General features: G+C 37.1%; 1 protein-coding gene and 1 long non-coding RNA gene across 3 annotated transcripts; both read right to left on the bottom strand.

Moving 5' to 3' along the window:
- Window positions 1–275: 275 nt before the first annotated feature.
- Window positions 276–3,390, bottom strand: LOC136264002 (partitioning defective 6 homolog gamma-like). The gene is made up of 3 exons (XM_066058671.1): window positions 3,124–3,390; window positions 1,084–1,315; window positions 276–961 (listed from the first exon to the last, which is right to left on the bottom strand). The coding sequence occupies exons 1-3, from the start codon at window positions 3,184–3,186 to the stop codon at window positions 489–491; spliced, it is 768 nt and encodes a 255-aa protein (XP_065914743.1). The 5' UTR covers window positions 3,187–3,390; the 3' UTR covers window positions 276–488.
- Window positions 3,391–6,772: 3,382 nt separating this feature from the next.
- On the bottom strand, window positions 6,773–7,898 carry LOC136263423 (uncharacterized). 2 transcript variants are annotated; one of them, XR_010704640.1, is made up of 5 exons: window positions 7,773–7,898; window positions 7,416–7,729; window positions 7,226–7,353; window positions 7,088–7,175; window positions 6,773–7,029 (listed from the first exon to the last, which is right to left on the bottom strand). It is a non-coding gene; the product is annotated as an uncharacterized lncRNA (long non-coding RNA). The 2 variants fall into 2 exon arrangements; XR_010704641.1 differs by lacking the exon at window positions 7,773–7,898 and having other exon boundaries at window positions 6,774–7,029; window positions 7,416–7,467; window positions 7,516–7,697.
- Window positions 7,899–18,470: the final 10,572 nt, after the last annotated feature.

Genomic DNA, 18,470 nt, shown 5'->3' with positions numbered 1-18,470 from the left:
GGTCCATAAATCTGAAAAGTCCATATCTCTGAAACTGTGTTTAAAATAGCATAAATAAAATTTAAAATATCTGTATTATCAACTACCCTAATAGAACAGCCACTACACTAATAGAGCAGTCAATTCCATGGTCCGATTAATCGAGAATCTGGAATTCCAGATAAGTGGGGTCCGCATAACTGAGGTTCCACTATATAAGGCCACAGTTATCTTACTGATGGGATTTCACCATGTTTAATCCAACTAACTCAATATCTATACAGTAACAAGTTGGCCATTTTAAGTAATGTGGGATTGTCTATATCTCAACTGTAACTTTCCTATCACACACACACACACAAAAATTTACACACACATTCTTCTGAACATGCACCATACACTAAATACAATAGTTTGTGAGAATAACTTTAGAAAAATAACATTACTACATAGTTACTTTTTGATGGTTCATAATCCTTAAAGTCCTTCACTGTGAAAGTAAAGTTTTCTCATTTTTTTGATGGTTTCGTCTGTTGTGACTCAGCTGGTTGTTGAGCTGGTTTTACTGTTATGATCAGATTATGGCTGTTAGCTACCATCATGTCTGTAACTTGGTCAAGAGACTTTCCAGTGACCTCAATACCGTTAACTTCCAGTATTTCATCGTTCACTGCCAGTAGGCCAGTGCCTTCAGCCAACCCACCTGGAACAAGCCGTGAAATGAATATGCCTTGGACTTCCTCTAAACCATATGGAGTCACTCTGACACTGTTGCCATCTTTTATGTAAAATCCCAGTGGTCTGTCTGAAGAGTGTTTCAATAGTTTTACTCGACGGAGGGTGTCAGGAAGCATATCCGCATCGACAATGGATGATACTACTCTAAAATTTTGTGGGATCCCAATTGCCTTCAGTTTGCTTTCATTGGAGTAGCGATATCTTGAGCTGCGCTGATGGGCTGTCATATCTGCCAACATTAGATCTGTAAAGAGGGGATATATTTAATATCTACTGCACTTGCACATATGAATGGTTGAACATGTTGTAATTCTGCATCATGCCAGTTGAAAACAACATTATTTTATTATGCTATTTATTGCTTACCCTGTTCTCTGTAAATGAATAGTCTTAGCAGTGGCATGGCTGTCGTGTAGGCTCTTAACAAATTATCATCGTTGTTGATTGGCAATAAATCACCATTACGTGGATCGGTGTAAGATACAGTGAAATTAATGTTATTCGGTAGACGATGCAATTGTTTAATGAGAAGGTGAAAGTCAGTGAATTGCTTCATTTTAGCTCGGTTGATGCTAAACCTCCGAAACTCACACTCAAACTAAGAAAAAATTACAGCATTACTTTGTTGTTAGACACAGCATAAACAAAGTGGTGAGAAAACAGAACCCATGTCAACAACTGGCAAGGTACAACTATGGACAGCCTCATAATTCTAAGCTACTTTACATAAGGCCACTCCAAATAAATTCTGTTTCCCGTCCTGGACTCAAGCATATTTGCATGCGGGTGGGCGGTCTATTTCCATTATTCATTATAAAATTAGCAGCTTTTTAAGCCTTATTTGTCTAGCACAAATGTGAAGTTTGCGCTGACTTGATAGCACTACCTACACGTGAGCTGACATGGTTTCAAGTGAGCCTGTCAGTATGCAACAATAACTGGAAAATAATGGAAAAATACGGAATAATGGAATATTTAGAGCTGACAGTAACTAGGTGCGGGCGGTGGACGGGAAACAGAGAATTTATTTGGAGTGGCCTAAGGCCACACCAAGTCAAACCTTAGTTTCTGGTCACCCGCCCGCATGGTAAACCTGGAACCCTCGTTTATGAGGACTATTATTAATATTACAGGTGCTTAAGTGCATGTGACCCAGCAAGACACTTATTTTTTACTGCAAAAGATCGAGATACTCTAATAGAGCAGTCAGGGATTCCAATAGAGCAGTCACACTACTCTTAACTCTAATATTAGGTATATATGCGACACTAATAAAATGTTTCTAACTATAGCTAGTTTTGTCCTTGATTATATAGCTGTTCAGATTATAACTGTTACTAATACTTTTGTAACCAAAGTAATTTCAGTAGCATTAACTACTAGCCCATGCAGATGGGCCATAGCTTTAACTTTATAATTCAAATGTAGTCCTCTAATGATTAGTCTAGTAACTTCAAATTCCTTATCACTGAACACTGCAGGGGTATGGAAAGCCGGCAACATTCGGTGAGCTTAAACTTAAACTTTTCCATAACTAAAATTAGATTGGCAAGTAGAAACCCTTATAGTTTAACATTCCCAGATGATCACTAAAAAACACTAGTCTGGAGTACTCAATGACTCAAAACTTTGACAGTTACTTTTCTCAAGGTTTACTGAATAGAAGGCTGGAAACACATAGCTAGTGGGCTAATACTTCACATTTGAATGAAGAATTTCTGATGTGAAAATAGAAGTTAAATTTCATTTTGGATCATGATCATTTGAACAACTTAGCTATAAGTCATAGTAATACTTTCCTGACATAGCTAATGAGACATTTATTTCACTTGGAAAGCATAAGTAGCTACATGAGCAAAACATTTCCTATAGTATATTCTAAATAAATAAATAAATATACTTAAATGCTATACATCAGTGTATAGCTAGCCATGATCCATCAACAACTTTCTTAGTGCATTTTTTGCCGAAGCACAACTACTTATGTTGTTGGTTAAGTTTGACTAAAAACAAAATCAACATGAATTTGCTAAATTGAGCAAATAATAATACCATACAGTATATTGTCACAGTAGAGTCTATAGTCCTGAAGTCCTGATCATCCGCCCGCCCGCATCCATTTTAGGCTTGGGAGTGACCAGAAACTAAGGTATGACTTGGAGTGGCCTAATATCTAACAGATGCGGAAATATTAAACTTAAATCTGTGAACTATGTGTTTTTCACAGAACTGAAGCTGCCACACACGCAAAAAGTATAACTACAATTTTCCGGGTTTGTTGGCGCACGACCATAAACATCCTGTTCAATTACCCTTGTAAGTTTTCCATTATTATAACGTAACTATGAATAATTATACATGGTTAAAATTCCGTTCTGTTTATCACTTTAGGTGTTCATTACTCACCTTCGACTTGATCTCTACGATGCTAGGATCATAATTCATGTAAGACGCGTTCGCTCCTGCCATAACGTGACGGCGTGTAGCTAGATCACGAAATATATTCTTGATGAATAGAAGTGCGCTGCCCGTCACGCTAGCTCAATGATATTGATATTTAATACACAGGTCTATAACTCGGCCGTGTAGGCCCAATTGTTTCTCATCCAATTACACGTACGTAAACATTAATACTTATTCTGACCGAAAATAACCGTATAACCATAGATAGCTAGTATATTCTCCGTACCCATAGTATTATTACACCGTACACAAAAGTTTGCAAGAATAAATTTAGCGAGGTTCCACATTTCCTTTACCGGAAAAGTAACATCTTTGTGAGGTTTGTTTCTACGGATCCTTTACGACAAAATTAATACTATATAAAGTTTTCACAACTTGAGATGCAGAGAAAGGTTTGATTTCTCTGAGAATCTGGGACTCATGAGCATCCCTAATATAAACCATAGAATTTTACAACAGTACCATAAATGTAAGTATACGGAAACTTCTTGGGACCCGTACCACCTAAAGGACATAAATAAAATAGAAATGACACAACATAGAGCAGCTAGATTTGTCCTGAATCGACCATGGAGAAGGAATATGCAACTGAAGATAGTATAACTGAAATGCTAACATCATTATGATGGCCACCACTCCAATTAAGGAGAAAATGTGCAAGATTAACTCTATTATACAAGATTATCCACAACCTAACTGAAATACCTAACAGCTACTTACCAACATTATCACCTGTCACCATTACAAGATCTAATCATGAACAAAAATTCCTACACTATCATACATCAATAGCCAACTATAAGTACTCAGAACTGACAATACCAGAATGGAATGGACTACCACAAGACATCATCAACCAACAAACTATTGACAGTTTCAAACAATTATTATACAATCACTTTTAATTTTAATGTACATTAGCACTTATGCCCCAGGCGGGCTCTGCTAATTAAACAATATAATATAATAATATACCTACTACAAAGAAAAACTGACTAAAAAACAAACTTAAGTTACAATTACACTACCCAGACTAGCCTACTGTACTTACACCCCTAATATTGGTCATATTGGCTACAATTATGCATTTCAATGTTGCCTGTTTTCTTAAGAGTTGCACAAATGTCCGGCATCTAAATAAACCATCTTTCAGTCACTGCAGCAATCTTATAATTAGTTCATTTGTTTTCTTCTGTTCAGCTGAGAATTTTTTCTTCATCTAAGACCTTTGACTGAAACTTTGAACTCTATTGTGATTCTGATGGCAAGTGATACCCTATCATGTTGCAACAAGATGATTCTTCTCTCCATTCTACAGCTCTCCAAACTCTTCTGATGTCTCCTTACTCATGATAGCTGTGCTTACTCCAAGCTCATCCCCATGACTGCACCAGGTTGATTTCATTAGTGGTTAAAAATTTTTTGTATTGGAAAAATGCATTTTTATTCTGAATTATTCATTATCTTTTAGCCTAGAACAAGTTTTGGCCTTCATATACAGGTAGAAAATTGCGAGCAAATGATGGCATAAACTTTTACTTAATACAGTGGAACCTCAGTTATCTGGACCCTACTTATCAGGATTCTTGGTTAACCGAACTACGGAAATGACTGTTCCATTAGAGTAGTTGATAATACTAAGATTTTAAAACTGTTCTTTATGCTATTTCAGTATTTATACATAGTTTCAGAGATATGGACTTTTCAGACTTATGGACCACCCCTGGTCTCAAGAGGTTCAGATAACTGAGGTTCCACTGTATATAGTGGAGAATAACACAATTGAGGTAGCACATGAGACTTCAGTTTAAAATTGGTCAACTGGCAGAGTTGGAGGTAACTAGTTACTTTGTAACTAAGTGATGTAACTGTTACTTTACCTGTAACTATAAATATAACTAGTTACATGTTTTGTAATTAGTATCTTATAACTAGAAATAACTGTCTGAAAAGTAACTAAGTTACAATAGTTACATTGTAATTATAGGTATACGTAATTATGCTTAAATTTTTGGTACCATACTATTAATATTTAACAGTGCATATAAAAGTACTGAGAGCCAATGGCAAGTGCTGCCAAGGACTCAAACTAACAAAAGAGGGAATTACAAAAATAAAATAATTAATTAGGTAAGTTCTCTGTGTAAGGGTGTCATCGATGTTGTGACACAGTGGAAACACGGGCAATTGTAATGAAAAGAATGAACATTATAGTATCATCAAAATATTGGATAAAGTGTTCCCACTTGTAGTTATAATATAGAGTTTACGTTTGACAATGCAAATAGGAAAAGATAAACTTATTCTTGGCAGAGAGTTCCGTAGACATGGTAGGCGATGAAAGTAAAAATTCTGTGCGATATTAGATGAACATTTGTGGTGGATCATTTTCTGAGATGAACCGATTCTTGTTTTAGAGGTATACTGAATTGAACATACTAAGCAATGTTAAAACACATTGATGGATGAGCCACATTAAGTGGTCACATTCTGGCTATTCCTCATGATTCTGCTCAAGTTACAGACGTAGCAATAATTTAAACTGGCAGAATTGTTATTTTCAGTGCACATATGTATTGCATGTTCTCTCCATCCCTTGTTATTGCATATATAGCTGAACAAAACACTCATGAAATTATGTTACAAAAGTGCTAACAAACAAGCTTAATTTTTATTATGAAAGTAACCAGTAACTAAGCTACTTTACCTTTTGAAAAGTAGCTGTAACAGTTACTAAGTTACATGGGATAAAAGTAATGAGTAGCTACTAGCTAGTTACTTTTCTGAAGTAACTACCCCAACTCTGTCAACTAGCATGCAAATTTTAAGAATATGATCAGTGTTGTTTGTCAGAAGTGGATGACCCCTTCGATTCTCACTTCAGAGGAGCCTCTGTTATTACACAGTCATGTACTCTAATAAAACAGTCAAGTTCAGGAACAGCCATAAAATTCACTATTACAAATAATCTATGAAGATACCCCAAGCTAAAACTAATGAAAAGGTATATGTGACCGAATTTGACAAAACCAGCTTCCACACACATCCAATTCTTCAACTTTAACCACTTGTAACTTGACCACTCAGTATGCTATTGACCTACAATTTTCACAACTTTCTGTCATTGCATTGTGCAACAACAGGTCAAACTTTGAAAGTGATGGCTTACTTCTACATTGAGTTATGATCCTTTAAAGTCGTAAATCTGGATGTGTGTGGAAGCCTGGTTTTGTCAAATTCGGTCACATATAATGAAAGCTGCATGTGGTAGAAAAAACATTGTGGTAACATTCACACTTACACTGGGTGAAAAGTTCCATGTCCGCTTGTAGATAATGCGTATAAAATGGCCATGAAATTTGTCATTTCAGCCACATTTCATACTTAGAACATTAGTAGATTTCAGTAAAGTTTCATACAGAGGATAGAGAAAGATTTACTACATCTAGAATGGAGCTGGAAATGAGGCAGTGAAGAAATGTACATTTTAACACTGTGAAATGCATACAGGATGTAAAAAATCCTGTAGCTGAAATCAACATTTTCTATATTGTGCATCTGCTTTATACTGCGCTAGTAATATAGCTAGCAATGTCTCGCTCCTGTGTTGTATTTACTACCCACAATACGTATTTCATTAATAAGTAAAAAAGCACATCATTTGTACAGCAACTATAATTTTCAGTTCACAAATTGAAGTTCTTGACACCTTCAGGATTCTTTTTTTCTGAGGGATGTTACATCACTAAAATTAATGTAGATTTGCTCTTTTACTTCTGTCCGTTGAGTGCAGATTTCTTCTCCTAATCTGTTTCATCACTAGTTATATATAGTTCTTATAGGTAGCATCTGTAAAAATGTTGTTACAATAAAAATATTGCTATAGCAATTTGTTTCTGTGACAAACCTTGAATTAATGTATACTATTCCTTGTACAGTGTCATTCATAGCTTTCACAAGATCCAGCCATGATCACAGGTTTCTCCACTGCCTAACTTCAATAGACCACAAAATACTCATTTCCAAGAACTATAGCAGAACTTACTATGTGATTTCATCTACAGTACTACCACAAGACATCATCAGCAGTCCAAGTTTTGAAAGCATCAGTAACTACTTTGTAACTTCCTTTGACAACTTTACGTAGCTAGGTGATGTTGATGGCAGATCCCACTGCCATGCAAATGATAGATAACAAATTAATAATGAATCATGAATTAGCCAAATCTTCTTACCTCACAATTGCTACAAATGCAGCTCTTCCTATATGTCTTTCTGCAAAGTTCCCTATGTCAGGGTAGCTTGTCATCTATAAAGTAGACTTAACCAATTCACTGTGAGGTAGTTGTACTAGAGATGATGAGTGCTTGTGGAATGCACCCAGTTGTCTCTCGATCCAGGGGGTGTTATCCTCTACTCCTTTTGCCAGCAGGCAACATGCGATTTTGTAGCCGCCAAATGCGTGTAGCACTGTAGCTAGCTACTGTAGCAAAGGTATACAATTGTGGCGTCGCTAGAAATTGGCGGAAAAAGATTGAAGAGGCGATATCTATGAACGATCATAAATGCTGTGACAGTCTTTATAGCTATACCTGCAGGTAAGTCTGCCATGGAGCACAAGCACTGTTCTAGTTCTGGATGACAACAAGCTGCATCATTGCTAGAGCCTCGTTATTAACTGCGACTAGAACAATGGGAAGAAACATGCAGCGAAGGTGATTGTGTGCAATCCAGCGGCGGAGGAAGTAGTTGATATGAGGGGGGGCTCTGCTAAGGTCACAACCAACTGACAAGAGTTTTCCACCTCACCAGCTACCATTTCTAGCTGATAAACTACATAAAAATCCTTACATAGCTCGCTACACACTGACTACTTTATTAGAGTGACTGCTCTATTAGAGTATCTCGATCTTTATATCACGGTTTTCAGCCCCACTCCAAGAAAGATAATTTCGGTGTGATATTATTCTGAGGGGGGCTTCAGCCCCCTAGCCCCCCCCCCCCCCCCCCCCCCCTTTCCGCCGCCTATGGTGCAATCTGTGCATGCATGCATGCATGCTGTTGGTATATATATACGAGCATGATAGGGCGGTGACCTCATCCATGCGCAGCCATATAGCTAGTGCGGTGGATGCACTGTGGCTAATTAGATTGTCCACACTGATTAGTAAAAATATTCATGTACTTGAATGCATTCCTGTCAACTTCTTAGTCAGCCTTAACCTAGACTAACAGAACAAAGCCCAACACACAAACACATACAAACACACACACAAAAGACAATACCTTCTCTTCAGCTACCACTTGCCTACCTGACTGCATCTGTGTGCTAGCTACTCATGTAGGCTGGTGCTAAGAGTCATCGTAAGCATAATCCTTCGAGGGCAGGACTAGTATTATACGTAACTCACAGAAAGGTGTACCATACAGTATCTCATGTGAATGTGTGGGCATGGCAGCCCAATTAAATATCACCTGTACCTTCACCCACTACATATTTTATATTAGAGCTATGGATGGTCTGCCTCCCCAGTTGTCATTAGGTTGCCACTTAACACCTGGGTAACTGTACTGGGCATCAAACCTGGCTGAAACCTTTCAATTGCCAAACTCAGACCACTTATCTTAACTGCCTCATTTACTCTCTCTCTCTCTCTCTCGCACACACACACACACACACACACACACACACACACACACACACACACACACACACACACACACACACACACACACACACACACACACACACACACACACACACGCACTAGCTACTACACAACATTAAATTTTTCCATGTATCAAAGCACTGATTGTGTCTACCAAAGGTAATGGATTTGATAGTGACAGACTGTTAGCAGCTACAGAATTTTTTTGTGATTTATAATGTCTGTGCTTGCATGCATGCATGAGTCAAAAGCAATAGCAAAGTATAAGTCCTTTCAAACTATTGGCACACAGACTAACAGCTGTTCCTTCAAGCCATTAAAATGAATATAACCATTAACACTAATGAAATAATGTGCTGTGGTGGATTCTCAGTATGCAAATTCATAGAGTTTTTTGCACTACACATCACTTCCTGCTTCGAAGAGCTTTTGCTCAATATGCTTCACACATCACTGTGGAGATTATTGTGAACACTTGGCACTTTTAAGTTAGTTTTAATATAGAAAAAGCTAGCTACCACCATTAGCAGGACACATGTGCATAGATGGATTGCATTCCATCTTAAGAGCCTCTGTGATTGAAACTTACTTTGCTACATGCTTAATGCATGTTCCGGACATGTAGATATGTATTATAGTGCACACAATAGTTGCTAACAGGTGACTAGAAATTCATTTACAACAGAACAAAGTAATGTTATAGTTTAATATGTATTCAACCAAAAGCATTTAAAAGTAGGGCTACCAAAAAAGTCACCATTTAAGAAAGGCCCCTATTTAACAACTGGGTAAACCGGAGCAATGTGAGTAACCTTTCTTGCTCAAGGAAGCAGCAACAGCAACTGAGCATTAACCCTGGCTAAAACCTTACAATTACCAAACTTTGATTGTGCCTACTAAAATTCATGCATTTGATAGTGACAGACTGTTAGCAGCTATAGAAGTTTTTTTGTGATTCAAAATGTCTATAGACCATGTTTACATGAATGAATAGCAAAGTATATAAGTCCCTTCCAAGCATTGGCAACACAAACACACTAACAGCTGTTACTACAAGCCACTAAATGGATATAACCACTAATGAAATAACGCTAACACACTGTGGTGAATACCCAGTATGGAAATTCATAGAGTAGATTACTAAGCTACACTTCACTGCCTGCTTTGAAGAGCAATGTGTTTCACATATTGCTGTGAAAAAATTGTGAACACTTGACACTTTAAACACATAAAGCTGCAGCTACCACCATGCAGGATCAGGTAACATAGTTAAGCAGGACACATGTACATAGATGGATTGCATTCCATCTTACGAGCCTCTGAGATTAAACTCTTACCTTGCTGACATGATAGAATTTTGTTCACACATTGCTGCTAAGAGGTGACCAGAAACTCATTTACAACAGAACAAAGAAATGCAGCAGGTAGCTATAGTTTATGTATTTAACCAAAAGGTCTACCAAAACATTTGTATATAGTTATGTGTAATTCTTCAACTCTATGAATATGACCAATTAGCTGCCACCACCCTTCTCACTCATGCAGTTTCTTAGCAAATAGCTAATTTTAGTAGGAGAACTTTATTCCTCATGCAAGTCCTTGCACATTACTAGCTACTAGTTACATGTGAATGATGATCACATCTAGTTGGTCTCATAATGTTATTAAGGCATACAGGTCTCCAAATCTGTATAGTAAATCTGTGAACTAAAAGAATTTAATGTGATACTAGCTATAGACCACCATATGAGAGTGCTGTAATCCAAACATTTCGTTTTCTTACTACATCATAATTCTTGCATGGCTTCTATTTAACTGTAAACCAACATTGCAATTAATAAACCATCTAAGTGTCATTAGTATTTTTTCCTGCAATAAAGTTCTACCAATAACCTCTTGTACCAAGAGTCCATACTCTTTATTATGAACTATTGATAGTACACATATACAATCAAAAATCAGTAATTTATTGTTAGGGACCCGCCGATTATGCTAGCATAATTTTGAGCATAATAGGTACCTAAAAGCATTGAGCATAATGCCAGCATAATAGGTTAAATATTTGTACGATAGTGTAAACTCTTGCTGGAAAAATGACAATTGCAAAATAAGATCGATATACTCTAATAGAGCAGTCAGTAACTCTAATAGAACAATCATCAAAGTGACTGTTCTATTAGAGTATATCGATCATGTCTCTTACATGCAGGCATGCAGCAAGAATTTATTATTTGTGTTCCAGCCGCTCATTTTTTTCTTTCTATATAGTGTTAAACTAGTAGCAAAGCATATGAACTAAGGCATGAACATTGAACATAATCGAGCATAATAGGTAAATATTGAGCATTAATTTAAGCATAATAGGTGAATTTTTGAGCAGTGCAGCATAGCATAATAGGTAAAATTATGAGCATAATCGGCGGGTCCCTATTTATTGTTATACATTACATACACTTGTCAGAAAGTGCCCAGTGGTAGTGACACAAAGACTAACACCTGTTAGTTTGACAACCATCCACTATAGGATTGCGGGAAAGATTATACTACAGTTGGCTGTGGTGCCAAAACAGAGACTAGGGGAGGTCACAACGTTACAGTATACTGTGTTAACGTCATCCATGACTGACCAAAGAGTTGAGATTAGCCATATTGTATTTTATTCTCAATGTAGACTTGCGTGCATCATGTATCAGGTAATGTAGACAGTACGATGCAGCTATTGCACACAGAAACTAGCTATATGTAAAATGATGTGATATCATCATAGCTAAGTTGATAGCTTGCTTCAGTTATAAAATTAATGTAAAGCAACATTACAATAATATGTCACCCGAGCGATAACCGGGAATGCTAGGATGGCATCAACTTAGTCACTGCACTGTAGCTATGTTACACATAATCACACACATAACTGTAAAGGCATATATTCCCATTCCTTATATATACACTAGGGGAAATGTTTATGGTGTACATGTATAATATTCATAGCCACTTACATTTCCTTTATTATTATATTCATGAAATGCACTATTTCTTTTTTATCTCCTGGCAACCAAGTGCAGGTTATTTTATCGTAGTAATCAGTACCTTTCCACAAATCCAGGTATATTATTGTAGTATATACATTAAAGTACATAGCATGAAGATGGTGAACCGCTGAAACAGTAAGTAAAGCCATCGCTAGATATTTACTAAAATAAACACTTTGTCACAACGCCATACTCCCCAGCTGTCTGTCACTATTCATGACAAATTCTTACATCCATATTGTACAAAGACACAAAGTGTAACACACAATTAAGGCCATAATATTTACCTTGGCATACAGTACATAACTATCCAGCTCCGTGTGTTGACTGTTTATATTGTCATGTTGAAAGCCCTAAAGGGTTGAGTATCATCACTGTATGCCATAGCTTGTTTTTTCTGTAGCACGGTAAGTCACTGAGAAATATGATTTAGATACAATTCTGGCATCACGTAAAGTTAATTTTAAAAGTAAAATAGAGCTTCCTTAGTATAACAATTCATATACCACTAAAAAGTTATTGCAGCAGCATAATATGGGTTACAGTGTTACACATTGTTATAGAGACACTCTGTTATATGATGTTGAAAGCCTATGTTGTGTTGAGAACCACGTTTTGGCTCAGTATTACACTGAGCTAAACACAAGAAACCTGTAGTATCCATTTGATCAGTTTACAGTTGCATTTTCACTAGTCATGAATGTGGTGAAAATCTTAATACTGATTTTATCTACATTTCTTGTAAATGTTAAAACAATTTACTGCAATGTGACACTAACAGGAAATTGTACAGAAAATGTTCAAAAACATTTCCTGCTGATAACTCAAATAGGAAATTCTAAAGGAAATCATTAAAAAAATTTCCTACGTGCTGACACAAGCAGGACATCTTACTTTTCGTGCAGTGTTAGTCTATGAAAGTCTCAATTCCACACACCACACTAAATACCAATGCCTTATGGCATGGGTTGTCTATAAAATAGTTTCAGTTCCATCTCATGCCCCATTCATGTTACTGTATTTTAATTTCATGTTACTCTTTCATAAGTTTAAGCAAAAATTTCATGCATGGTATCTGCATGTGATTTGTCCAATAGTTAGAATTCTTTACCAACATAATTTAAAACATGCATGCTAGCTGTATACTTGTCCACAATTTAAAAAGGTTAAAAAACGTTTCCCCAATGCTCCAGCCTACCAGAAAATAATTATGCCATAATCTCAGGGAGTGGCTGAAGAAAAGGCTGATGCTGTGGTGACTGGTAAGGAAACTTGTGTCAGACTTTACAGGTGCATTGTGTAGCTATTTTCCCACCACAATGCAAATAACCAAGGAACAAACGCATTTGTTGCACTATAAATATACTTATTTACCATGCATTGAGGTGTATTTCTATTGCAGTAAAGTATGTATGTTGACTAATGAGAATGTGTTGTGTTAATCTCTCATGGACAGCTGAAAACATATGTTACACTGTATGTATACTAGGCTAGGTACTGTTGTTTGATGCTTGGTACGTTAATGGGTCAACATACAGGTTCTTGGAATGTAAGATTTCACTGGGCCACTGTGATTTTCTGGTCAACCAGTCTGGACCATGAAGCAATAAATCAGATGTTTTGATGCTATCAGAGGAAATCTCCCTTGTGATGAGGTCAGCTGGGTTACATTCATTGGGGCAGTAATACCAAGTAAAGTTGGGCAGTAACTTGTGGATCTCATTAAAAACACGATTGGCTAAAAATTGCTGCATTAGGCCACTCCAAGTCATACCTTAGTTTCTGGTCACTCCCAAGCCTACAAATGGATGCGGGCGGGCGGATGATCAGGACTTCAGGACTATAGACTCTACTGTGACAATATACTGTATGGTATTATTATTTGCTCAATTTAGCAAATTCATGTTGATTTTGTTTTTAGTCAAACTTAACCAACAACATAAGTAGTTGTGCTTCGGCAAAAAATGCACTAGGGAAGTTGTTGATGGATCATGGCTAGCTATACATTGATGTATAGCATTTAAGTATATTTATTTATTTATTTAGAATATACTATAGGAAATGTTTTGCTCATGTAGCTACTTATGCTTTCCAAGTGAAATAAATGTCTCATTAGCTATGTCAGGAAAGTATTACTATGACTTATAGCTAAGTTGTTCAAATGATCATGATCTAAAATGAAATTTAACTTCTATTTTCACATCAGAAATTCTTCATTCAAATGTGAAGTCTTAGCCCACTAGCTATGTGTTTCCAGCCTTCTATTCAGTAAACCTTGAGAAAAGTAACTGTCAAAGTTTTGAGTCATTGAGCGCTCCAGACTAGTGTTTTTTAGTGATCATCTGGGAATGTTTAAACTATAAGGGTTTCTACTTGCCAATCTAATTTTAGTTATGGAAAAGTTTAAGTTTAAGCTCACCGAATGTTGCCGGCTTTCCATACCCCTGCAGTGTTCAGTGATAAGGAATTTGAAGTTACTAGACTAATCATTAGAGGACTACATTTGAATTATAAAGTTAAAGCTATGGCCCATCTGCACATGATGGGCTAGAAGTTAATGCTACTGAAATTTCTTTGGTTACAAAAGTATTAGTAACAGTTATAATCTGAACAGCTATATATAATCAAGGACAAAACTAGCTATAGTTAGAAACATTTTATTAGTGTCGCATATATACCTAATATTAGAGTTAAGAGTAGTGTGACTGCTCTATTGGAATCCCTGACTGCTCTATTAGAGTATCTCGATCTTTTGCAGTAAAAAATAAGTGTCTTGCTGGGTCACATGCACTTAAGCACCTGTAAAATTAATAATAGTCCTCATAAACTAGGGTTCCAGGTTTACCATGCGGGCGGGTGACCAGAAACTAAGGTTTGACTTGGTGTGGCCTTACTTAACAACCAATGTGAGGTAATTTGACTGTCTAACCACATCACAGCGGCGGAGGAAGTAGTTGATATGAGGGGGGGCTGGGCTGACCCAGACTTATTTCTATAGTTTGGTAAGGTGAGACCAATAAAAAAAAAAAAAAAAAAAAGGTCGCAACCAACTGACAAGAGCTTTCCACCTCACCAGCTACCATTTCTAGCTGATAAACTACATAAAAATCCTTTCATAGCTCGCTATACACTGACTACTTTATTAGAGTGACTGCTCTATTAGAGTATCTCGATCTTTATCACGGTTTTCAGCCCCACTCCAAGAAAGATAATTTAGGTGTGATATCATTCTGAGGGGGGGGGGGGGGGGGGGGGGGGGGGGCTTTAGCCCCCTAGCCCCCCCCTTTCCGCCGCCTATGCCACATCATGATATCAAAATGGAGATGGTGAAAGACTTCAATACAAATTTACCAAGATGTCACCAACCAACCACAGCTGCCATTAACTCTAGACTTGGGAGTATGTGATTCTTCATTGGAACTATTCTAGTTTTGAAAATATATCTGATTTTCCTGGCAAATGTATATCACTGTTCTGTGTGTCTTCTTATCACAAAACACTTTCCTAGACACAGGGTCAGTTAATATCTTGGAAGTAAGAAGTCAGTAGTGCCTTACAGGTGTTCAGCAATTTTTTGCCTTATGCTTCTGATCTAGGGGCTCATCCCAATCACCACCAGGCCATCACAAATTCTTGCATGAAGATTCTTGCTTGAACTATAATAGGTGAAAGGATTTTAAGAGGATTGTGGACTTTCCTAGAGCATACTTTTCTTTGAGACAGACTGGTCTTCCTGGGCCAGATTGAGGAGAAACTGATTTGTTGTATATAACTAGTAGATGTATTCTACAATAAGCCAAGTTGGTTAACTGTTGTGTTAGTATCTGTACATGTTGCGCCTTCTTTAGTTGCCAGCATTTGTAACTCTGTGCAGTTTAGGGCACATGATCTCAAGTTAAATTTGACACCATTCAAACGTGATTCCTTCTCACAGCTTGTGATGTAGTGACACAACCAGAAAAAATGATGTTGATATTCTCCATAGTTATGTTATTTACAGGGGCGTTAGTTACAGTTAGTTAGTTACATGACACATGTGTATGTTTGCCAAGTTTGTACAAATGCTACAAAATTGCTCATTGTTAGTTAGTTACAGGTAGTAGATAACCACAAGAAACTCGTATATAGTTCCTGTCTACTTCTGCTTGTAAGAATGCCTTTTCCAGATCAGTGGGATGCGATCAAAATACTACACATGTCAGTCAAAGTGAAGGCCTGTCAGAAGGCAATCATTTCATGTTGGGGTTTCCCAATGAATGGAAACTACAGTTATAATTTCCCGATAAAGTGTTGTCGATGAGGCCTTTCTTAGCAAGTTGTGTGGCATATAGTGGACACCCATGGTTTTTCATTTCTTTGCTGTTGTTCCACAATAATTTTACAGTAGAGTTGTAGGAGTCCTTAGTCTTGGGTTAGTTTGTGAGCTAAGGAATGAGTCTTCTTCATACACGCAGTATAGTTTGATGGGAGAGGTGGGTGCTCCTGTTTCCATGGAAACTTGACACAGTAAGCACTCAAAGATGTCCTGATTTGTGTCAGTCCGTGAATTTTTGCTACTCAAAGGGGTGAATTAGTATCCTCCTTAAGACTCATGCCAATTATGCTGGCAAAATTTCAAGCAAAATATTGACCAACAAACACTTGAAAAATTCATATTTCCTGGTACAGGGCAGGCAAAGGAAACTCAGAGAAAAGTTCAAATTTACTTTTCTTGTGGACACATGATATACCCTGTTAAATTTGACTATAGCACAGAACATGTTTCCAATTTTCAGACACATGATGTGCACAATGGATGTCCTGATATATGGTGTGTCCTAAATCAAAGTGGATGGTACGTATATGGTGTGTGCTTAGGTGCAAGATTTATGGTGTGTCCTGAAGTACAAGATATATTATGTTGTGTCCTTAAGTGCATGGTATATGGCATATGTGCTTAGGTGCAAGGTACATGGTGTGTCCTAAGTTAAACAAGTACATGGTGTGTCCTAAGTTAAACGAGTACCATGGTGTGTCCTAAGTTAAAAAAGCACATGGTGTGTCCTAAGTTAAAACCATGTCCTAAGTTAAACAAGTATATGGTGTGTCCTACAGTAAGTTAAAAAAGTATATGGTGTGTCCTAAGTTAAAAAAGCACATGGTGTGTCCTAAGTTAAACAAGTACATGGTGTGTCCTACAGTAAGTTAAAAAAGTATATGGTGTGTCCTAAGTTAAAAAAGCACATGGTGTGTCCTAAGTTAAACAAGTACATGGTGTGTCCTACAGTAAGTTAAAAAAGTATATGGTGTGTCCTAAGTTAAAAAAGCACATGGTGTGTCCTAAGTTAAACAAGTATATGGTGTGTCCTACAGTAAGTTAAAAAAGTATATGGTGTGTCCTAAGTTAAAAAAGCACATGGTGTGTCCTAAGTTAAACAAGTATATGGTGTGTCCTAAGTTAAAAGCATATGATGTGTCCTGAAGAACATGACATAAAATGTGTTTTGCGGTACATGATATATGGTATGTCCTGAATTTTAAATGCTGCACAGGCCAAATTACCAATTCCAGACATGTGGCATGGACAATGAATTTCTGAGGACCATGATATTATGGTGTGTTCTGAGGTACAAGATATGAGGTGTGTTCTGGACTACCAGACAGTTGACGTTTTTTTTCTGTGAAAAGCATTAAGCCAGCATAATAGGGTGATTATCAACATTTTAAACTAAATGTGCAATGTTCATGCCAAAAATACAGCAAAACATGACACACTACACATTATTACTAACCTGTTACTGTTTCATGGTTGATTATTGACACTTTGCAGAATAATAACAGCAGTCGGGAAATGCTGATATACTTTAATAAAACAGTCAACTATCAAGCATAGCCTTGAAATTTTTGAGCATGATAGTCTTGATTTTTGAGCACTGCTCAAAAGCATTTTAAAAGCATAATTGTCTCAAGCCTAACCCTCCTCGATTGGTATGGAGACATGTAACGTGCGCACACGTGTGTACGTGCACACACACATGCACGCTCACACAAACACACACAAACACACCAGAGAAGGGTTGGTATAGTGTGAATGGTCCATATAGGAGGTATCCTTGCATGGTGGGGACTCTCATAACCTTGCACAATACAGTCCCATCTAACTGCCAGTCATAATCTGCCAATAGGGAGCTTCAAAATCATTGCCCTTAGTAACTGGATTCAATTGGCTAATTGGAAACCATCATGTCCAGTAATTAGCTAAGTGTTCTAAGCGGTAAAGGTACAGCACAAAATTAGTAGAGTGATCTTAAGCATTTCAATGTTAATTGTTGTAACTCACTAAGTGTTCGAAGAATGATAGCTCTCCTCCGAATGCAGAAATGTAAATGTTTTCACTATGTTGTCTTGTTGTACATAAATGAGCACTATGTACAGTACCTTCATGAAAACCCTTGATTGAATGAAATGTTTGGTTTTGCATGTACGTCTTCAAACTAGGGGGGGGGCACGTGCATCCGCCACTATAACCTATTACATGCACAAAGGAGACAAATGTTAAATCTAACTGAATAATTTATTGCACATCACATGAAAGGACAGGACATGCATATTC

Source organism: Dysidea avara, chromosome 8 (genome assembly GCF_963678975.1).
Source record: "Dysidea avara chromosome 8, odDysAvar1.4, whole genome shotgun sequence".
Classification (NCBI taxonomy): Eukaryota; Metazoa; Porifera; class Demospongiae; order Dictyoceratida; family Dysideidae; genus Dysidea; species Dysidea avara.
Note: the sequence above shows the minus strand (reverse complement) of the source record. Positions and strands in the feature narration are given on the sequence as shown.